This window comes from Triticum aestivum, chromosome 4B (genome assembly GCF_018294505.1).
Source record: "Triticum aestivum cultivar Chinese Spring chromosome 4B, IWGSC CS RefSeq v2.1, whole genome shotgun sequence".
NCBI lineage: Eukaryota > Viridiplantae > Streptophyta > Magnoliopsida > Poales > Poaceae > Triticum > Triticum aestivum.
The window spans coordinates 67,212,694-67,235,174 of record NC_057804.1 but is presented as its reverse complement, the minus strand read 5'-3'; the positions used below and the strand labels follow the sequence as shown (position 1 = coordinate 67,235,174).

General features: G+C 43.4%; 2 protein-coding genes across 2 annotated transcripts; one reads left to right on the top strand and one right to left on the bottom strand.

Moving 5' to 3' along the window:
* The first annotated feature begins 2,778 nt into the window (after positions 1 to 2,778).
* Positions 2,779 to 8,387, top strand: LOC123091059 (protein DA1-related 1). Its single transcript, XM_044512455.1, has 12 exons — positions 2,779 to 3,054; positions 3,651 to 3,892; positions 4,266 to 4,353; positions 4,544 to 4,709; positions 6,083 to 6,203; positions 6,281 to 6,364; positions 6,468 to 6,587; positions 6,726 to 6,938; positions 7,008 to 7,067; positions 7,146 to 7,264; positions 7,419 to 7,477; positions 7,588 to 8,387. Exons 2-12 carry the CDS (start codon positions 3,674 to 3,676, stop codon positions 7,956 to 7,958), a joined length of 1,620 nt encoding a protein of 539 aa, XP_044368390.1. The 5' UTR covers positions 2,779 to 3,054; positions 3,651 to 3,673; the 3' UTR covers positions 7,959 to 8,387.
* A 1,200-nt stretch (positions 8,388 to 9,587) lies between these two features.
* LOC123094432 (protein DETOXIFICATION 29) lies at positions 9,588 to 21,791 on the bottom strand. The gene is made up of 8 exons (XM_044516439.1): positions 21,341 to 21,791; positions 11,184 to 11,725; positions 10,993 to 11,079; positions 10,845 to 10,901; positions 10,395 to 10,633; positions 10,176 to 10,294; positions 10,000 to 10,086; positions 9,588 to 9,874 (listed from the first exon to the last, which is right to left on the bottom strand). The coding sequence occupies exons 1-8, from the start codon at positions 21,542 to 21,544 to the stop codon at positions 9,788 to 9,790; spliced, it is 1,422 nt and encodes a 473-aa protein (XP_044372374.1). The 5' UTR covers positions 21,545 to 21,791; the 3' UTR covers positions 9,588 to 9,787.
* Between the last annotated feature and the right edge of the window lie 690 nt (positions 21,792 to 22,481).

Genomic DNA, 22,481 nt, shown 5'->3' with positions numbered 1-22,481 from the left:
AAGCGTTCCACTCGACGGACTCGAAGACACTCGACCATGAAGCCAACCACTCGACAGCCAGAAGATCTAAAGTCACTCTGTACGCAAACGGTCGGCCATTGAGTAGCTTTAATGGTCATCATAGTACTTTATTTGTGGTGTTACCAGTAACGCCCGACCTTAATGTACCTTAAACCCTACATAACTGAGGGCCGGAGGGGTCTGGCGAACTCTATAAAATCCACCCCTCTCCTCAGTGTAAAGGGTTTGCTCCCCTATAACTCATACACACATAATCCAGTCGACCACCTCCGGGCTCCGAGACGTAGGGCTGTTACTTCCTCCGAGAAGGGTCTGAACTCGTAAATCTCTTGCATATACAACTACTCCATAGCTAGGATCTTGCCTCTCCATACCTACCCCCCTACATTAGTGTCAGATTTAGAACCACGACAGGGATGACGACGAAACTACCACAGTAATGTCATGCAATATGTAAAATTTGGGGAACGCTACATTGCTAACTAGTGTGTTGTTGTTGTGCACACTATAGTTGTGTTCAGAACATAATAATGTTTGTTATTATTCGTGTGTTCAGTGTTTCACTCACCGTCACCAGAATATAAAGATTGTTATAAGTTAACTAGTACGTAGACATTTGAACAACACCACGTAGCACAACTGTCCGTCAGGCTTTTCAATATGTTAAGCGAAAGATCAGTGGTACACCAATGAAGATATGTGAACTGGCCACAAGGGAGAAGCTTCAGCATTTTTGACAGGGCCTATTGCTTGTTGGATTTCAAGTAAGTTGTTGGTGCCTTACTGCAGATAGATATTTAACAGCAAACACCTCTCGTGCTGAAACTCTTCAGTAGGTTGGAAAGCTCAACATTTATAACCCGTATAGTATTAGCCAGACTTCAAGGTCTGTTTTGCAAATGGACCATCTGGTCCACTCATAGATAGATCTTGTCCCTTCTTTTGACATCCAATGGCCCATGAGCCGTTGGTGCATTCGATGCATGAGATCGCTGGTTGCACAAGATACGTTCTCAGGGCAGTTGCTTGCTTTTGTATGGACAATTGCTTGGTTTTGTTAGGCTTTTTTTGGAATAGGCAACTGATTTGCAAAGTTAGGCAACTGAGTAGCAATGGTAGGCAAATATTTTACCAATAGCAAGCAACTGGGCATCAGCGTAGACAATTTCATAGTACTTGTAAGCAATTGAGCATCAATCATAGAAAACTGACACTCAACGATAGGAAACTAAGCAACCATGAATGAATAGGCAAGTTGGGATAATGTTAGCAAAATTCATAGATACGCATAATGCAGTGAAGTTGCTTGTATGTACTCCCTCCGTCCGAAAAAGCTTGTCTCAAGCTTGTTCCACAAATGAATGTATCTAGCACCAAGTTAGTGCTAGATACATCCATTTGAGGGACAAGCTTTTTTGGACGGAGGGAGTAGTACTAAAGGTGCCCCATGTTTTATCTGTTTTTCTCAATTTTTTTACACAAAACAACATCATAGAAGTCCTACTAAGCCAAAAAAAAGAAGTTGCTTCCCTATAGCACTAAAGTTGCGTCTATTACACCCAAAGTAGCCCATCCAAAAAAGATCGACGAAACCTATCCATATGAGATCTAGATTTGAAGAACTCGTCGTGAGAAACCCAACGGTGGAAATGGTTTTGGATTCTGACGTTCCAATCAAAAGTTAACCCAAATTAATGCACATGTGACAAGATCTTAGCTGGTTTATTTGGCAACGTCCTAGAATCACGTGGGCTGGGGGGGGACGAGACTTGCCTGCTCCTCCCCGTGCTCCCATCCGTGCTCCCGCGTACGTGGCTTGATTTGATTGGAAGAAAATAAGGCCCGGCCCCACCCCCTGAAAATCAGGGGGGAGATGATTAGATTAGATTAGAAAAGAAAAAGAGAAAATGACAGCCGTAGGATGAAGTGGGAGCACGGATGGGAGCATGGGAAGGGAGCATGCAAGCCGGATCCGGGAGGGAGGCACATAAGGGACTGACTGCACTTTGTAGGATGTCCTTCCGGTTATGGTATAGGCGACCAATCGCACCAACGGGTGCTTAGGCGCTGGCTTGTCACGTCCTTTAAAGTTTGTGACTAAATTGCAAATGCATGACGCAGTTTAGGCCTCTTTTGGTTCATAGGATAGGATTATCATAGGAATAGGAATCTTGTAGGAAATGAGATGACATGTATCTCAAATCCTATGAGTAGGAATAGGAAACAAGATGTCATTTGATTGACACCAAAGTAATTTTTCCATTGAGTCTAGCCTCTTTTTTATTTTCCTATGAAATGTGGAGGATATGAACCAATCCCATGTAGGAATAGGAATCCATTCCTATGAACCAAATGGTTCTAAAGGAAAAAATCCTATAAGAATCCTATCCTCTAGAATTCCTATGAAATTCCTCTAAACCAAAGGAAGCCTTACTCTTTTAGCCTTGAGACCATCTAGAGTTATGGACACCAAAGACATATGTCACACTCTTTCATCTATAGAGTTCATCCAAATCCAACCAATTGACCGGACCGCCGTTTCCACGCGATTCCCCACCACTAGCACGCCCCCAGCACGTTCGACGTAATGCCCGAGAGGGACGCCGCTGCGCGACCACCCCGCATGTGGGCCTCCTCCCTCCTCCCCTCCCCTCCCCTCCCGGTACCGTCGGGGGGTTGACGTCGCCGCGACCGCGACGCGGAGCGGTGGGCGGATGGGAGTTAGTTAGACGGCGCCGCTCGCCTCTACCCCCAGATTCGCATTTTATTTTCTTGGCTCGCCCGTCCATGTCACGCTCTCCTCGCCTCCTTCTCCCATCCGTTTCGCCTCCCTCCTCTTCCTCGCCGGAGCACTCCCCTGCGCCTCTCCGGCCTTCTCCGGCCGACAAGCAGTACGAATAGCCGCGGAGACCGGACACGCGGCGTGGCTGGAAGTTCTTGCGGTTCATATAGCATCCCACACACGCGCAGTTCCAGCCCCGTCCGTGCTCTGCTGAATCCAAGGTCGCGGGCGTGTACCTCTTCTTCCCTGAGGTAAGAGGTCATGGCTTTCCCTTTCTGAGGTTCCAATGCTGTTCCGGGGCTTCTTTTCCATGATCTGATCCCTCTGGGAGCCTACCGTTGACATTTCCACCAAAATATCTTGTCGAGCCCACCCTCAGATGGATAATGAACCATTATCCCGTTTTTTGTGTACCTGCGATGTTCCATTTCAAAGCAGATCTCGCCTAATTGCTTGCTCTAAGTTCTCAATAAATTCTGTGAGTGGCGAACTGGCGATTGTCTAGGAACATGGCACAGCCTTTTGCTTATGTGTTCTCCGAATTTGATAATTGAAAATCACATTTTTCAGAGGGAGACTGATTGCTCTAGGCACGGGAAGTATGAAACAAGATTCCCAGCAGTAGTCACAGATATTCAGTAACATATGCACTGTTTGTTTCCTAGAGTATATCAGTGCCCACTATTGAAATCTATACGGATAATGAACGAAATGATATACTAATTGAGATGCAGGCCTAGAGCCTTAAAATCCAACTTCCTCCCAATGCTAGCTTTTAATGCAAACAAGAAACTCAGCTGCAGGTCTCTCTTAGCTTATTTCTGCATGAATTCACTTTTTGCTGCAGGCACAAGGGTCGTCCACCTTCGGATGCACAAAATGAGTCGTCATCCTCCAAGGGATCGTCATCATCGACTGAACAAAATAGATTTTCATCATCGGGTGGACAAAATGGATCTTCATCCTCCAATAAAGAAATACATGGGTTGGCTGAGTAAAGTTGTTAAAAGTTCGGTAAATAAAGTTATAAGAGGACAGTATGACGGGAACTTTAGTGAAGGCTATTCAACCCAGCACGCTACGTCACATGTACTGCCCAATTTTGCCTTTTTCTTCTTTGCTGGAAATAACTAGCTGTAAAATGTTCATTCCTAAAAATGCCTTAATTCTGACTATCATATATTACCATTTTATCATGCGCTTCCTTGTCTGTTTATTACTCTCTCAATTTGAAGTTGCTCTTCTCTGTGACAAATCACATGGGATAAATCAGTCGTGGGAAGTTTAAATTGAATGCTACAGAAGCATAGATAGTGAGGGATCGAACAATTTGTTCTTGATTTTTCAGGAGCCACTGCATTTTTATATAAATCAGGGCGCACAACGTGGTACATGATTCCAAGATAAAATGAACAGCTTTATTTACTTGACTGTTGCTAATTTGGTTCCAATTGTACTGTAGGGTACACATGCCAGTGACAATGAAGACATAGATCGTGCTATTGCATTATCCTTATCAGAGGAAGGTCAAAGGAAGGGAAAGGCCATTGGTTTGTATTATCCCAACTAAACCAGTTTTGATAATCTCTAGTTTAGAGATTCTTTTACCTGGTTGCATGTGTCATTAAAGTTTCTTAGTTTGGAATAGCAGTTCTAGGTTAATGAGCATGTCCAAATATGTAAAGTTGATAGAAAGAATATTTTTAATGTTTTTGTCATTTGCTTTTACTTATGAACCAGATACTGATGATCATTTAGAAGAAGATGAAGAGCTTGCACGGGCTCTGCAAGAAAGTTTGAAAGATAAGCATCCTCTTCGTCAGAAAATTCCGGTGGGGGGAGTTCACTCAGATAGTACTCCAGCAACTAGCCTACTGCCAGATATCTTGCCATCAAGTAGATCGAGGTATTTGTTATAATAGTACATTATGATTCATCTCTAGTTTCACGATAATTTAGCTTGTGGACTTGGAAAAGTTTGTTTTTCTTTCGTTGACACTTGACACCACTGAGTGGCGCTTGCATTGCATGTTGCATTAGTGTGAAACAGTGAATAACAATCTAGTGTGTTGGTTTTTCTAACTAATCGATTTTATAGCAAAAAAAACACATGCATATATATTTGGTTGAGATGTGCTTCACTTACATCCATTGCTGTAACTTGTTGATCTCACAAAAGGTGAGAACGAATATGATTTTGGATGTTTAACCTCATGTATCATCAACTTGGGGGATGAAGCAAAATTCAGGACATGTAATAAAATAGCATTAGGCCATTGATTCATGACCAGCTTCATAGCATGATATGAGAAGGTACATGCCTGTGGGATGACAACGAATACTAGGGCATTCTGTTCATCAGGCTTGTGAATGTGTGGTTCATACTCTGCAACCTGCTTTATACAATATAGAAACAGCAGAAACCTTATCTAAATTCCTGATCTAAATCATACTGCTCAGTCCAAGATCAGGATGTGATTGGGACCGGGGATCAATATTTATGTTTCAAATTGAGTTTATACTCCACTGAAAAATCGTTCATGCAATAATGACCACTAGTATAGTTTCACATTTTATTCCAAGTGTATGGGTTGTAAAAGTGTAAGCTCGGAAAGACTTGGGTAATGTTGAGGCTTACCGGTGGATGCAGGTAATCCAGTTGACTGCTATACAGCGAAACTTTCCCGATTAGGAACAATTGATTAGTGTTAGGAGCGTATGCACTGTCTTGTTGGTTGGGTTGATTATGGGTAAACAATGTAAACATATGCGTTGTCCCGGAAGTATTATGTATTAGTTACCTTCATTCCATTACTTGTTTCCGGCATAAATGTGGTCTCGATAGAGACCTTTGACCATCCATATCCAAGTATGTTAGTAAAAAATATAAAAATTTATAGTGAATGAAATAATTTTTGCAAAAAGGTAGCAATATTGTTACAGGTGACAAATTTAAATACTTTTGGTAGTCAGATAGTCTTTTCGAAATTTAACTGCATAGTGACATATATCTTCCGCTTACCTTTAAGTTATGAAACAATTCTCTCTTTGCATGCTGCCATTGTTAAGTCACACTCTTATACCTGCCATATGAAATCAGTTGTCTCCTCGAGTTCTAATACCCTTACTGTAGAGTAAAATAGTGGAAACCTTGGGTTCTCAGAACTCTACTCTATTATAAGATGGTAGAATTATTTGGTTCTGTCTCCATTTGTTTTCGCCAGGAGCTTCTTTGTTTTGCATTTTTAATAGATATGGTGCACCATATGACTCATGTAGGGTTTGTGCTGGATGTAAAACTCCACTTGGACATGGACAGTTTCTCAGTTGTATGGATTCTGTTTGGCACCCTCGGTGCTTCAGGTGCTCAGCTTGCAGTGAGCCAATATCAGACTCTGAGGTACAAAAACTAACACATTTGATTTAACATACTTCAACTTGTGATAAAATTATAATGTCAGCCTTTCTGTTGGCAAGTTTGCAGTACATGAAGATCATCCATACCACAGTACCTGCTACAAGGAGAATTTTCATCCAAAATGTGATGTTTGCAAGAACTTTGTAAGCAACCGGTGTTTCAAGTTTATGAGTGAGCTTGAGTATTTGGTGGTGCCTAATTTTTAATTTATCTGTTGAAATGTGCTGATTGTATTTTTGTGACCAGATTCGAACAAATAAAAATGGTTTAATTGAATACCGGGCCCATCCTTTCTGGATGCAGAAGTATTGTCCTTCGCATGACAATGACGGTACTCCTAGGTGTTGCAGTTGTGAACGAATGGAGGTTAGGGTTATGGCTATACCAATCAGAAATTAACTGGCAGTTTAGTTCAGTTACAGCTGCTTCAATTCATAGTGCAAATATTCACATTTGATTGATTTAATGAATTTGGCATCTTCCATTTTTTATCATCAACCCCAGCCAAAGGATATCAAGTACATAACATTAGATGATGGCCGGAAGCTCTGCTTGGAGTGTCTATATACTTCAATAATGGACACAGACGAGTGCCAACCAGTATACATTGATATCCAGGAATTCTATGAGGGTTTGAACATGAAAGTAGAGCAACAGATCCCCTTGCTTTTGGTTGAACGTCAAGGTTTAAATGAAGCCAGGGAAGTAGAGAAAATGGTAAGTGATATGATATTCACCATTTTGTAATGTATGTTGATTAACTAATTTTTTAACCTGCTTGATTAGGGGCATCACCTTCCTGAAACCAGGGGTCTCTGCCTATCGGAAGAGCAAATTGTCAGAATGGTAAGTTCTTACAACATTTTCTTGTATGTCACCTTCATACTTATGAGAATTCATGGTAAATTAACATACACTACACAGATATCGAGACGACCAATAATTGGACCAGGAAGCAAAATGATAGACATTTCTACAGCACCATACAAACTAGTTCGGCGGTGTGAAGTGACTGCAATTCTTGTACTATATGCTTTGCCAAGGTAAATTTAGTTATTTTCGTACATTTTCTGAACTGAGCACAGTTGATGCTAATGTTTGATTGATGTTGATTCTGCAACCAGTGTACGAAACTGTTAAGAAGTCCTTTGTTGCGAATGTGTGTATGTTTGATTTCCACTGATTAATTGCTTGCAGACTGCTCACAGGCTATATTCTAGCTCATGAGATGATGCATGCATACCTTCGACTTAAAGGTACTATTGTACGTGTCTATTTTCGTTTTGCAGAATCTTATGCATACTTCTATTTTTGTGCCATCAAACACTGCTGCATCTACGTATTGATATCTTCTCTTTATTTATAGGATACCGAATCCGTAATCCAGAGGTTGAAGAAGGCATCTGTCAGGTCCTAGCTCATCTCTGGCTTGAGTCTGAAATCGTGTCAGGTTCAAGCAGTAGCATTGCAACCACATCTGAAGCAGCAGCTGTAGCAGCAGAAGCAGCAGTAGCAGCAGAAGCAACAGCGACACCTTCTTCAACATCTTCCTCGGCGAAAAAGGGTGAAAAGACTGACTTTGAGAAAAAACTTGGAGAATTCTTCAAGCACCAGATCGAAACAGATCCCTCTGCAATATATGGAGATGGGTTTCGAGCTGGCATTCGAGCAGTTGAACGATATGGCTTGAGAGGTACCCTTGATCATATCAAGCGGTCAGGTTCTTTTCCAAGTTGAGGCAGGGGCATCTTCAGTTTGTGAGCATGGGGCATATCCTATATGGAGATGGGTTTCGAGCTGGCATTCGAGCAGTTGAACGCTATGGCTTGAGAGGTACCCTTGATCATATCAAGCGGTCAGGTTCTTTTCCAAGTTGAGGTAGGGTTTTGCATCTTCAGTTTGTGAGCATGGGGCATATCCTATGAGGGCTTTTTGGTTCAGAGTTAGGCATACCAGCATAAGATGACAGATAGAAGACAGAAAAATGAGGGTTTAGTCATCATATACCATAAATTACAGAGATCTTTTCTGTTGTGCTTTAGATATGAATTTGCCATGATAGCAAGCATGAGAAACCTTTGGCTGGCAGTCTCATTTTATGATTGTGTGCACAATGTAAATATTCGATATACAAAAAGAAAGTTGAATGTATTTTGATGTTTGAAAGCAATGCCTTTCTGTATGTGTGTATGCAGTTCCATTTTTATGTCTTGCCTATATTTTCGACATTAGTGACAGAGCAAAACTAAATGCATGTCAAGGGCCAATTGTAAAATGTGCATGTGTTTGAGTATTGAATGAGGAAATCTGATTTTAAAATTTACTAAAAGATACACCTGGCATTTTTATTTTATTTTTGCATAAACAGGGAAATGGCTGGCTATACAAAGCAAGCAGATGCCCCTGCCTCTCATGTCTAGCTAGATCAAAGCCTGAACTCTCTAGTCTCAAGTGCAAACTTGGAACTGTGACAGCTCCACAATTTGACCCTGTTCCAAGATCTGCTGTGACAACTCCACAATATGACCCTGTTCCAAGGTCTGCCGCTGAATGTGTCATTGGAATTGTGACTGTTTTCGGATCATGAACAGTGCTGCTCGTTCCAGCCATCCCATATGCTTCAGCTTGGCAATACACACGCCCAGTTTGTATACTGATACCGACAATGAACAACAAGCCGTCTATGATACAGGGACTCGTGATTGACATAGTCCCCCCCCCCCCCCCCCCCCCCGAAACGGAGTTGGTACAAATAGTTATTTAAATATATTTAGAATAGATTATATATTATATATTTATAAAGTATATGATGTGTTAACAAGAAGAAAAAATGTACATATATGCCCTGGTGGACATAGAATAAAATATAATGGAAAAAACTACTACAATCCATTGTACAAATTAGTTCGTAGAAATATGTAATGCATTATTGTAACATCAATAGTAATTTGTAGTATAAATATAAGAAGCACAATATATGTGCCTCACATTTATGCATATAATAACATTATACTCCCTCCGTCCGGAAATACTTGTCATAAAAATGAATAAAAGGGGATGTATCTAGATATATTTTAATTCTAGATACATCCCTTTTCATCCATTTTGATGACAAGTATTTTCGGACGGAGGAAGTATGTTATAACATTATTTGGTACATGTCTAGTGCTTGTATTTCATTTATATTTACTTGTAATATGTTATATGTAACCCTACATACAGAAATACATTAGTTTGTGTTTGCGCACTCAATTCTTCAAAGTGCTGAACCAAACAAAACTTAGATTTGACTTCACTACTAATTCGGTTTTGCAATTCTGTGGCCACCCATATACCTGAATTGAAATCGATTCCCAATTCCAATTCTTGTTAAACAGGAATTAGTAGTTGATTTTCATTTATTCGATCCAAACAAATCCTAAAAGACCGATTTCCCCAATGACGAAGTCGAGGTACATTGGATCAATCTCACTCTGTACAGGTTAATTAGTTATATAATCTACCTATATGTGTTTTCCATGTATATATAAATAGCATTGTCCAATCTGCATGCAGGAACCATCTGATCATCTATCTATGCTACCGTTTGTCGCCGCCGGCAATGTTTCAGTGCTTCCTCCCCACTCCCTTATCCTCCCTTCGGCCAACATAGCCTGCACCGTTAGAAGTTCAGATTAAAAATCTGCTCAACTTCAATTGAGTCAAGAAATAACTTCGATTGAGTCATATGTATAGAAGAAAAAAATCTTGATTGAGTGAAATTAGCATGGTACTGCACCTGTTTCTTCCACTTGGTTCTGAAGCAAATTATGAGAAGTACTACAGTCTGCAGCAGCGTGCCGATGGACATGCCCGCCCATATTCCCTGCAGAAACACATTGATGTACGTTCAGAGCAGAGGTTAGAGTCAGATTGCCCGTTTCATATTGGAAGTTGATCCGATTTTGTCGTTACCAGTGCGCCAAGTTTAAGCTTGAAGCCAAAGAGGAATCCCAGTGGGATGCCAACCAAGTAGTAGCATCCGATGTTTATGAAGGCAACAAGCGTCTGCCACCCTGCTCCTATCGCCACACCTGCACAACGACACCGAAAAGTTTGCTGTTCAGATCTTCCTGTTGCCATTGGGAATAATGGCTTGATTTGGTAACTGGTGGGTGTAGTAGCGGTACGTGCCTGTGAGCACAGGCTGGATGCTGTTGAGGAAGATGGTTGCTGCAAGAAGGTAGCCGAGCTTTGCAGCCTCGCTCACCACCTCGTCGTTGTCGCTGAAAACCCGTGGCAGCTCGGTCCTCCAGGCGAGGAACACGGCCAGGAAGACTGCACCGATGGCAGCGGAGGTCGACACCGCCATGATCACTGAGAACCTGGCCGCCTTCGGCTTGTTGGCGCCCAGTTCGTTCGACACCCTAACGCTGCATGTCAGACATTTTTTTGCATTAGCACAAACACTACTCCCTCCAATCCGAATAAAATTGACGCAACCTCTATACAATGTAAAATGAACATTGTATAGATGTTGTGTCAATTAATTTGGATAGGAGGGAGCAATGGATTTTGTCTACTTATGTACAGTTGCAGTCTTCTGTTGGTGGTGTTATATTTGTGTTGTTGCATGCATTATACCTCACTGCTCCATTGAGGCCTAGTGCAACCATCACGGCCCAGAGCTGGTAGTTGATGCTGTCAATTTCAGATGTAGTCTAATCATTGAACCGATTCTTTACATGTACACAAAGTTCAGTTACAGGTTTGCCAGAGGAAATTTTCTTACCAGACTGACATGATGTCAACCTCGAGTTGAGCATTCTTCAGGAGACCCACAAGGATGAGCACTGCAGTGTAGTACCAGACCTCCAAGCTAGATAACACACACATGTATAAATTTGTAAGTACCATTCAAAATGATAGTGCATTTTAAGCAACCTACATGCTGATTTCAATTAAGTTCGTGCATCTACCAACCAGAGCATGGCGGCGGAGGCGAGGGACAGCTTGACGAAGGCGGCGATGCTGCTGAAGGCGAGCATCGAGAACCCCTTCCACGCCTCCGGGAAGCAGCCCGAGACGAGGTAGACGAACTGCGCGAGGATGATGATCCACCAGGTGACGTTCCCGATCATGGCGGCGCCGAAGAGGCCATGACCGAGGCGGGCGACGAAGATGTAGTTGAGCGCGACGTGGAGGGCGAGCCCCACGCCGGAGATGAAGGTCATGGCCCAGACCTTGCTCTGCGCCTGTAAGAACTTCTGCAGCGGGAAGTTGGCGGCGTAGGCGAACAACTGCGGGATGACCCATCGTGTGTACCGGCCGGCGACGGCGGAGATTGCGGCGGGCTGGTGGAGGGCCCGTAGGATGGGCGCCGTGAAAACGTAGGTCGGCACGAGGGCCAGCGCGGTGGCGCCGCAGATGATCCAGGAGCGCTGGATGTAGATGCCCAGCATGTCCACCTGCCCCGCGCCCACCGCCTGCCCGCACAGCGTCTCTAGCGCGCTTCCCATGCCAAGCTGCGAATGCAACCCACACCGTCGATCAGATTGTGTGTTTTCTACTCCTATTTGCAACATTACATGCATGCGCGGGAAGGAGAAAAATTCAAACGCCGATCGATTCACATATGAAAGCATTTTTTTCAACTCGTTAATCGCGTGATAGCCTTTAGTAGACCTGAGCATGGGCAGCCTGGCCCGAAAAACCCATGTGGAGTTGGGCCATACTTGCCGTTCGGGCTGGGCTTGGGCCTCATTTTGCAACCCGGATGGTAGTTCAATTTGGGCTCGAGCTTCCCTTTTCAGTATTCCAAGTCAGGCTTACACATGTGAACATTGAAAAACAAGATTTTGGTCAGGCTCAGACTCAATAAAGACTGTATTTTGGGCTTCATGTTAGGCTCGGGCTTGAGAAAAGAAGATTGGGCTTTTACAAGCTCGTCCCGGCCTAATGTTTTTCTAGGTTTAGCCTTTATCCAAAAGACACGATCACACATATGCACACACTACATAGGTATGTGTGGAAGGCTCTAGATGAGTTTACCTCGATGAAGATTTTTGTTGAATTATAGATGGGCCTTGGGCCCATATGAACAATAATTCCTTATTAATCTCTAAGGCATGTGTCTATGTAGGGTGTCATGAAATGGTGAAAAGTTTAATACCATACCGCTAGTGGAAGAGAGTTGCGACCTCTTTATATGAGATTCTATTTTACATGTTATTGGAGCTTGAGAAGATGAATGACACACATGTACTCCTCCGCCGCCGCCCGCCTAGCCCGTGTGTGTTTCGTAAAAATTCTGAACTCATACCTATGTCTACGTTATATTTTTTACTAGTCAGGAATGATTAATTAATTAGAGATTAATTATGAGTCGCTAATGAAAGTGCCACTATCCAAGACATTGGACTGTGAGTTGTTTGCCGACTTGGGTGTGGGCCTAAGCCTAAGCCCATGACTCCCTACATGATGACCTATATATTGGACGTGTCGACACTCCAGCCGACACACTTAGTTCCTCGTCGCTCATAGCCCTAACTGTCACTCTACTGTTCCACTCATTGTTGATGCTTAAGGCGATCCCACCCCATCGACCATGTGCATTCCCGTTCGGGAGAGTAGGCCTCCAGAACCCCTTACTTTGCGATCCTACACCGGGAGAAGGGCAATAAGGTTTTTGGAGAGCGCCTCGGTATGACTGTTCCCTGCTCTTCCCCGTCCTCTGCTTCAACTACTTCCCTGACACCGATGCCGTGGCTAATGACGCCGCCGCCAAGAAGAAGGCTGCACAGGAAAAGTTGGGGCCGATGCCGCATCCGTGACTTTAGCCTGGCCTACTGGAGGGTATGATCTGTTCAGCCCCTATTTACTCGTTTATGTGCTAGCCGTATTTAATTTGTTCATAAATGTTTCAGTTCTATGTTCATTACATGCTCACATGTTTAAATATCTGTGTGAGCTCCATACTGTTAAATTAATCAAAAAATGCTAATATGTCCTGCAATCCAAAAACCTTATTTGTATAGGCAATTATTATTCAAGGTTTTTTCGCTACATTGAAATCGGACCCGTTTACATGTACGCATTTTAAGCGTTGATAGACCAAGAGTACCTTGTGGCTCATGCGATGAACGTGTTTTGGGTCGCCGGTGGCACCCCCACTGGAACGATTGCTCCTGAACATGAGAAGGCATTTAGGGAGGCCACTGCCATTTTGTGGGAGCCATTCTAAGTGTGATTGGAGACATGTTAGTCGACGCATATCTGCACATGTGGGTTGCCAAGAACTTATGAGATGCGCTCGAAGCTAAGTGCGCTGCAACCGATGCTAGAAGCGAGATGTATGCTATGGAACAATTCCATGATTATGATTACATGATGGTTGATAGTTGTACTATACTGAACCATGCTCATGAGATACAGTAGATCGCTAAGGAGCTCGAGCTACTTAAGTGTGAATTTCTGAACAAGTTTGTCATGGGATGCATAATTGCTAAACCCCCTCCTTCTCGGAGGAACTTTGCTACTTCTCTCAAACACTTGAGACATGAATTCTCGATTGAGGTGTCATCGTTCATCTGAGGTTGAGCAGATTTCGAGAGCAAATGACTCACACATGAAAGGGGTCGAGGGATCTTCTAGCACAAATATGATGGAGAAGAATTTCAACAAGTTTAAGAGAAAGAACACGATCCAACAAAATACTACTTTCAATAAAAAAGGGTAAGAAGAAAGACATGAAGAAAATTGGTTGCTTCACTTGTGGTGATGATGGTCGCTGGGCTGAAAGGTACCTGAACAAGTTTAGGAAGCCATGGCAAGATTCCAAGTCTGCCAGTGTGACCATGAGCAACAATGATAATGGGGGTATCTGGGTATAGTAATTTCTTTACTGTACTTTTAGTTTGTTAGTCCATTGATTGGTGAGTTGATACAGGTGCAAATACTCATGTGTATGCTGATGTGTCATTGTTATCTTCTTACCATGTCACACGAGATTGCTCCATCCATGGGGAATGACTCACATCCTTTTGTTCCTAGTGTTGGCACATTGGATCTAAAGTTTACTTTGGGAAAGATCGTGTAGCTAAAGAATATATGGCATGTCCTGCTATCAAAAAGGATTTTGTTAGTGGCTCCCTTCTATGTAAGGAAGGCTTTAAGTTCGTATTCGAGTATAATAGAGTAGTCATATCAAGATATGGACTTTTTGTTGGAAAAGGATATTAATGCAGAGGTTTGTTCCATCTTTTCCTAGCTAATTTTTACAATAAAGTTGTGAACCATATTCATTCGAGTGTGAACGAATTTGAGGTTTGGCATTCATGTCTTTGTCATATTAATTTTGGTTGTATGGCGCAACTAGCTAAGTTGAATTTGATCCCAAGTTTCACTCTAGCCAAGGCTTTAAGTGTCATGCGTGTATACAATCTGAGCTACCTCACAAGCCTCACAAGAACGCGAAGGAGAGACACTTGCCTCCACTAGAGCTCATACACTGATCTCTATGAGATGAATGGTGTGTTCACTAAAGGTGAAAAGAACTTCTCCATGACATTGATAGATGATTTCACTATATTCGGCTAAGTGTATTTGTTAAATACTGAGGATGAGGCTCTACACTAGGGAGAAGTTGCAACTTGAAAATGAAAATAAAATGAGTTTGGTCTGATCGTGGTGGATAGTACTTTTCTAATGAGTTCAATTTATTCTGTGCGGAGTATTATTCATGAGAGGACACCTCCTTATTCACCCCAGTCAAACGGCGTTATCGAATGAAACAACCATACTCTAAAAGATTTGGTTAACGCCATGTTAGATACATCATGATTATCCAAGGCATGGGGGGGGGGGCTATATTGACATCATGGCATGTCATGAAAATGATAATGAGATTACTCCCTATGAGAAATGGGAGAAGAAGAACAACACCCCTCTTACTTACAACACCCCTCTTACTTACGCACTTGTGGTAGTTTGGCGAAAATCAACATGTCAATAAGAAGATAACCAAAAAGCATAAGCTGGGACCAAAGACAGTGGACTGCGTTTTTCTGGGCTATGCTGCATAGCGTTGGCTATACATTTCTAGTGCTGAAATCCGATGTACCTAACGTGAAGGCCAGTACTATAATGGAGTCCAAATATGCCACATTATTTGAGGATATTTTCCTACAAGAGATATGTAAAGTAATTCTTGACACGAATCGGATGTGACTTCTAAACCTATCATTCTAATGAATATTATGGGAGAAGACAAGATGAAAATACTGCGGAGGGTGACAAGGAAGCTCCTGCTAGGGATAAAGACGACAAAGTTCTTTGTTCATATTTTCCTTGTGTGCCTCCTGGATGATACTCCCAATTCTATTTCAGAAGAATTTGCATCTCCAAATGCTAATTACCGGAAGGATGTGGCCCATAGCGAGATGGATTACATCTTGGCTAACGGGATATGGGATATTACTAATCGTCCCTAAGGTTGCAAACCAGTGGGATGTAAGTGGGTGTTAAAAAGGAAGCTTAAGCTCGATGGTACTATTGAAAAGTACAAGGCTATGCTTATGGCCAAGAGTTATGCCCAGAAAGAAGGCAAAGATTTCTTTGATACCTACTCACCTGTGGCCAGACTGACAACCATTTGAGTATTACACTTGTTGGATGCATTGCCTGGTCTTCTCATTCATCAAATCGACTTTTCTAAATGGAGAGATAGACGAGGAAATATACACGCAACAGTCTGATGATCAGGAAGGACTGATGTTTAATCTATTGAAATATTTTTATGGCCTAAAACAAGCACGTGGGCAATGCACGAGAAGTTTGATAAAAATTTAACATCTATGGGCTTTGTTGTTAATGAATCTGACAAATGTGTATACTATCGGCATGGTGGGGGCAAAGGAGTTATTATATGCTTGTATGTCGATGACATACATATTTGGAACCAACCTCAAAGTCATCGAGGAGGTTAAGGCTTTCTTATCTCATAACTTTGAGATAAAAGACCTAGGTGTGGCTGATGTTACCTTAAACATCAAGCTAATGAGAGATAATGAGGGTGGGATTGCACTTCTGCAATTCCACTATGTTGGGAAGATTCTGAGCCGCTTTGGGTATTTATATTGCAAACCTTCTCCAACACCATACGATCCTAGCGTGCGGATTTGAACGTTCAAAGGCTAGATCATATGAGATACTCTCAAGTGATTATTTCAATCATATATCTAGTTTGTGCTACAAGGCCTGGCATCATGTTTCTTGTGAGCAAACTATGCCAGTTTGTTTCCAATTCGGGTGATGTACATTGGCATGTTGTTGAAACAGTTATGCGATATCTGTAAGGTACTGCGAGACACGAACTTCACTATACCGGATACTTGATGGTACTTGAATGGTATAGTGATGTGAATTGGACCTCTGATGCTGATGAAAAGAAAGCCTCCAATGAATATGTGTTCATACTTGGTGGTGTTTATTTTTTGAAAGTCTTGCAAGCAGACTATTTTAATGAAGTCAACAATGGAAGCATGACTCACATCACCAGATAATTTTGTACGAAAGTGGAATTGCTTCAAGAGATTTTGATGGACTGACGGTGGTTGAAAATCCAATTACATCTATCCTTATGAATTGTGACAACCAGACAGTGATTGTTACGGCAAAGAGTTCAAAGACAACATGCAATCCACAAAGCATATAAGGATATTGAAATATGTTAGACATTAAGAAACTCCAGAGTATTAGCGTTGAGTTACATCCAATCGGCTAAGAATCTGGTAGATCCCTTTTGCAAAGGGCTATCATGAACCATGATAGAAAATGCTTCAAGGAAGATAGTTGTGAGACGCACATAAGTTTCCATGGTGGTAACCCAACTTATGTGATCGAAGATCCCGTGAAATAAGACCTGGCAAAACAAGCTACTAGTTAACTGAGGAGAGTAACCTTACTAACCTAATTTGTTGGAGATACAATACTCTCACAATCTTTATGGCAGTTTGACTTTGGTCTTAGTGTGTTCTTAGGCTAGTATAAGAAAGATGCTACCCTACACATCGGTCTTTGGAAGAACACACCTATATGAACCTACTATTGGTCACAAACTATGAGATAGGGTAATCTCTAGGAAGCCCATGAAAAGTTCAGGAGTGTGACTAATATACTCCACCCACAGGTTATCCTTCGGTAGCCTAGTACGGGCAAGACAATTGGTGAAACTTCTGAACGTCAAACTGACAATTCAAGAAAGTCTGTTGTTCAGTTGTGCAAAAGTATAATCCTTTGCTCTTGGTGGATGTTCAACCTTAACCAGTCTCCACTAAAAATACATGTATAACAAAACAGTGCTCTGGAATAAAGGACAACATAATTTTCTTATGAGATCCGGTGGGGACTAGTGAATTATAGATTGGCCTTGGCCTCATATAAGCAACAATTTCTAATTAATCTCTAAGGCCCATGTCGGGTGTCATGACATGGTGGGAAGTATACTACCATACTACCAGTGGAAGAGAGTTGAGACCTCTTTATAAGATATTCTCTTCTACATGTTATTGGAGGTTGAGAAGATCAGTGGTACATGCACGCTCCTCCTCCGCCGCCGCCTCGCCCGTGCGTCGTGTTTCGTGAATGAGCCGAGCCGACCCGACCCGACCAACTCAGACCAATGTCATGTGTGTGCTTTATTTTTGCCGATAAAAAAGGTTAGTTAATTAGAGATTAATTATGAGTACCTAATGGAAGGGCCATTGTCCGAGATGTTGAATCGTGGGTTGTTTGTCGACTCGGTCATTAGCCATGGCTTATATATTGGAGGCGTTGATAACTCCAGCCAAGACACTCAGTTCCTCCTCGTGCACAACCCTAGCCACCACTCTATTGTTCCACTCGCTATTGCTGCTTCCCGCGATCCCATTCTGTCGACCGCATGCATGACCGTTCGGAAGAGAAGGCCTTTGGAACCTTGTCCTTTGCGATCCTGCGCCGGGAGAAGGGTGATACGGTTTTTAGGGAGCACCTTGGCGTGACTGCTCCTAGTTCGTTCTTGTCCTCTGCTTCGACTACTTACATGACGCCGACGCCATGGCTAACGCCGCAACCATTAAGAAGGAGGCTACAGAAGAAGTCGCAGCCTCCACCACTACCGCTGCCGCAGGCTTAGACTGGCCTATTGAAGAGTATGATTTGTTCATCCCCTATTTACTCATCTATCGCTAGACGTATTTACCGTGTTCATAAATGTTTCGGTTCTATGTTCGGTACATGCTCACATGTTTAGATATCGGTATGAGCTTCATACTGTTATTACTAGCATCATGATTTATTCGTGGATTAAATTAATCAGAAAAGTGCTACTATACCCAGCAATATCTTCATCCTTTCCCTCTCCTTCCCAACCATGGTCTGCAGTTGTCACCCCATGCTCCTCTGACACTGTCGTCCAGGATTCAGCACGCTGTTCTCCGGACCTTATCGTCTCTGGAGTGGATCTTGCCCTAATTACTGGTGGTCCCAGCTCCGCCTGGTCCCTCTTTGGCATTGGAGTTTTCATGCAAGAAGAGCTACGAGTTGGAGGGCTATTTCACCGACCGCCGCTTCTCCTTTGTATCGGCCGAAGATGCAACTAGCCCAACAACAAGCTTGTGTGGAGTTGAATGACAACACGCAAAGGTCTTGTAGAGCTTGAAAAAGCTTGTTTTGGTCTATTTTTCTCTTTTCTGAGCACCGAACGTCATAGACAGACTGATGAGCCAAAGTAGCAAAATTCTTCTTCCTGAGAGGGGCGGACTCTATGTTGGTAGATCAAACTTTCATGCCCTCCCTCCATTCCATCTGTTGAAGTAGTCTCCTTTTCAAGTAGATATGATTCCCCTGCGCGCCGCCGCTGGTCTGGCTCATTTGTCGTGCGGGCTGTTGGGCGCCATGTTGTGTAGTTGCCATAGCCGAGAGAGCCATGCCACCTCACGCCAGCTAGGGCTGGGCGGCATGCTCCTCCGATGGCGGTTCATGGTGATTGGCCGTGCATCTAACCATGGCATGGGATGTCGACGGTCCAAGCACATCTCCCTAGGTGCGGACCGTTTTGTACCCCTACCTGTTCTGGAGCTCCGTGCCTAGGGAAGATGTTCATATATTGAATGAAATGTTCATGTATTAAAGAAAACCATTCATATATTAAATAAATATTCATATATATAATGTTTAAATCTTAACCGAGACATTCATATATTAAAGAAAAAACGTTAACATTTCGAAAGAGAAGTGTTCTCTCATCTCCCCGAAAGAAGAAAAGTAACAAAAATATTTAGGTGTAATAGACAACTGAAACCCCGCAAAAAACAGAATAGGGGAGTGAAAAAAGAAACATTGATTTTTTGCAAAAAAAAAAGAAATAGAAGTGCAAAATGTAAAAAGAAAATGATAGAAACGAAGAAAAGTGAAAAAGGGGACAGAGCACTCACTGGACCGGCCATGCGGAGTGAACGTGTGTGAGCGATTGCTTTCGCAATAAAACACTTTTCCGGATAGAGAAAGTTAGATATATTTGCGGCTGATGGAGTATATTATATTATTATAGTAGAGAATGTACATCCATGCATTACTTGGGCAGTTGGACGGCAGCTTGCGTATAAGCGTCTGCATCTGTACTGGGTTAGAGAAAAAAACGTAGCTAGCTACTGTCCATGTGTTTGTGGCTGGAGTTTGGGTGGTCCATGGATAGATCGGCTGCATGTGCATCTATCTATTCTGCCCCGTGCACCTAACGATCGAAAACGACCACCGCGAAATCAGAAATGGTTCCCTTGGACGTGGCGTGGCCTCTCGTCGTTGTCAGTCCTTCGTTGGATCATGCATGGGTCGACCCGAATTTGGCTGGCCACTCGAAGTAGGTGTGGCCGCCGTGGCACGACGAGTGGTGAGCACGGACCACACGTACATCTGTGCGCACGCAGCTTCACCCAAAACAGTTTTGAGGGAGATCGACCTAGAGAGAACGTTTGTTTTCTAGCAAAAGCAGAGATCTAGACTCGGCTTTCAGCGTTCAGAAAAGAGGCCCGGCTCTTTACTTGCATATGGATACGGATGGATGCTCTGCACGGTGCAATGTCGGCCACCACAATTACGAGCCAGTTGTGCGGTCTAAGTACCACATGGTCTAATGTTGATGGATAAAAATGTTCGAACACATGCAGCATATCGATCCATGGACCACCCAAACCTTCCTATGCGGGCGGACAATTGAAATCTCACAAACCGGTACAAACACGCCTCATCTAATGTTCGCAGATGCGGGCGGACAACTGAAATCTCACAAACCGGTATGAAATTGGGGGGTTAGGATCCTCTGCAGTAGCCTATGATGCAGTACGGTTGCTTCCATGTGGACCCGACCCCATCTGTCTGCAGTACTGTAGAGAATCCCAACCCAAAATTGGGAGCTTTCATAGTCTACGGACATCGCTGACGCAGCCCCATATATACTCCACCATAAACCCAGTTTTTTCTCTTCCTTCTTCTCTTTCCTCTCTCCATTTGACAATGGGCCAACATATAGATTTCTTTTGGGTGGTGTAGCTATACCTACCTACTAGCTGCAATTCATGCATCTTGATTAGGATTACAACTTTCCAGTCCATGCTTTGTAAATTTTGGAGTATAATTAAGAACCGATCAAGCTATAGTCTGAATTGAACACATGATTCAGTTAATCAAGGTGTTTATGAACTCACGTACATACCTTCCTAACCAATGGCGGATCTAAAACTTCACCGCTGGGGTGCCGAGCTTAACACTCATGCGATTGATCACTTCTAATACACACTTGTTAGCCTGATAGTATATGGTAAAATAACTTTTTGCATTTTCAGAGGGGTGCCATGGCATCCATGGAACCCCCATTGAACCCGCCCATTTTGTAACAAGCCTGTTGCCGGCTAGAGGGCTCCCGCTTCATGTTTAGCTATTCTTTTGAGTTTGTTTAGGGTTTATGTCCCACTAAGAAAGATGACATGACGGGGGCTGCCTGAATGATGAAATAAGTCTCTCCGGCCTAGTCCTTTGCCCGGCCGGCGGGCATGCGCAAGTGTAAGCATATATGCAAGTTGATTGGCTTGTGGCATGCGTACCAGGACACCGTAGGCGAAGCCTTCAATGACGTTCTGGGCGACGGTGACGGCGGCAAGCTCGACCACGCCGATGTGGCCGACGAAGCCGACGGTGACGAAGTTGATGGAGAACTGGAACACGGCGGTGAGGATCGCCGGGAACGCGATGTGCCACAGCAGCTTCGACTCCTGCCAGCACTTGCCCACCAACACCATCTTCCCCATGAATTTGATTGATCCGGCCGGCCGGCGTTGACGATGTATATGTCAGGCCGGCGGCGGGCAAGACAAGATAACCACTCCAAATCTAGCTGCCCAACCCTCCTGCAACTCACTCGGTGCGGTGTCTATATGAACTCCAGGCCGGTGTATACGAAGAAGTGTGTTTGTGGCATGCGCTCAACAGAGGAGGAACATGCGAGGCAAGTCGCAGAGTTAGCTAGCTAAAGCTGATAAACCTAGCTTAGCTTGCTGTTACTTATAGGCTTCAGATGCTACTACATGAGAGTATACAGTATACATATATACTAATTGACGCCCCCTCTATACAAGACAACTTTTTTTTGTGACGGAAAGGCCTCGACAGCTTTTTTCTTTTGCTTTTTGTAGAAGAAGAATTGAGGCGATTCCTTTTTTTTGGATGAAGGCGATTCATATTTGACGGGAGCCACTAGTTAACGAGCGCTCCTTCGAGAATGTAACGCCCCGGATTCGGTGCGCCAGGTGTCTGCCAGTTATTCGCCGTCGTTGCCATGCCATTGCTTGCGTGTTGCATTTTGCCATGTCATCATGTGCATTTCATTTTGTATACGTGTTCGTCTCATGCATCCGAGCCTTTTCCCCGTTGTCCGTTTTGCAATCCGGCGCTCCTATGTCCCCCAGCGTCCCCCTTTTGTCTCCTGTTATGAGTGGGTGTTAAACTTTCTCGGAATGGTCCGAGGTTTGCCAAGTGGCCTTGGTATACCACCGGTAGACCGCCTGTCAAGTTTCATGCCATTTGGAGGTCGTTTGATACTCCAACGATTAACCGGGTAACCGTAAAGCCCCTCTCTCTTTGCAGCCCAACACCCCTTCCAAAGTGGCCCAAAACCCAGCAAACTCCCCTCCATGCTTTCGGTCGTTCGATCACGATCGCGTGGCCGAAAACCGCTCCTCATTTGGA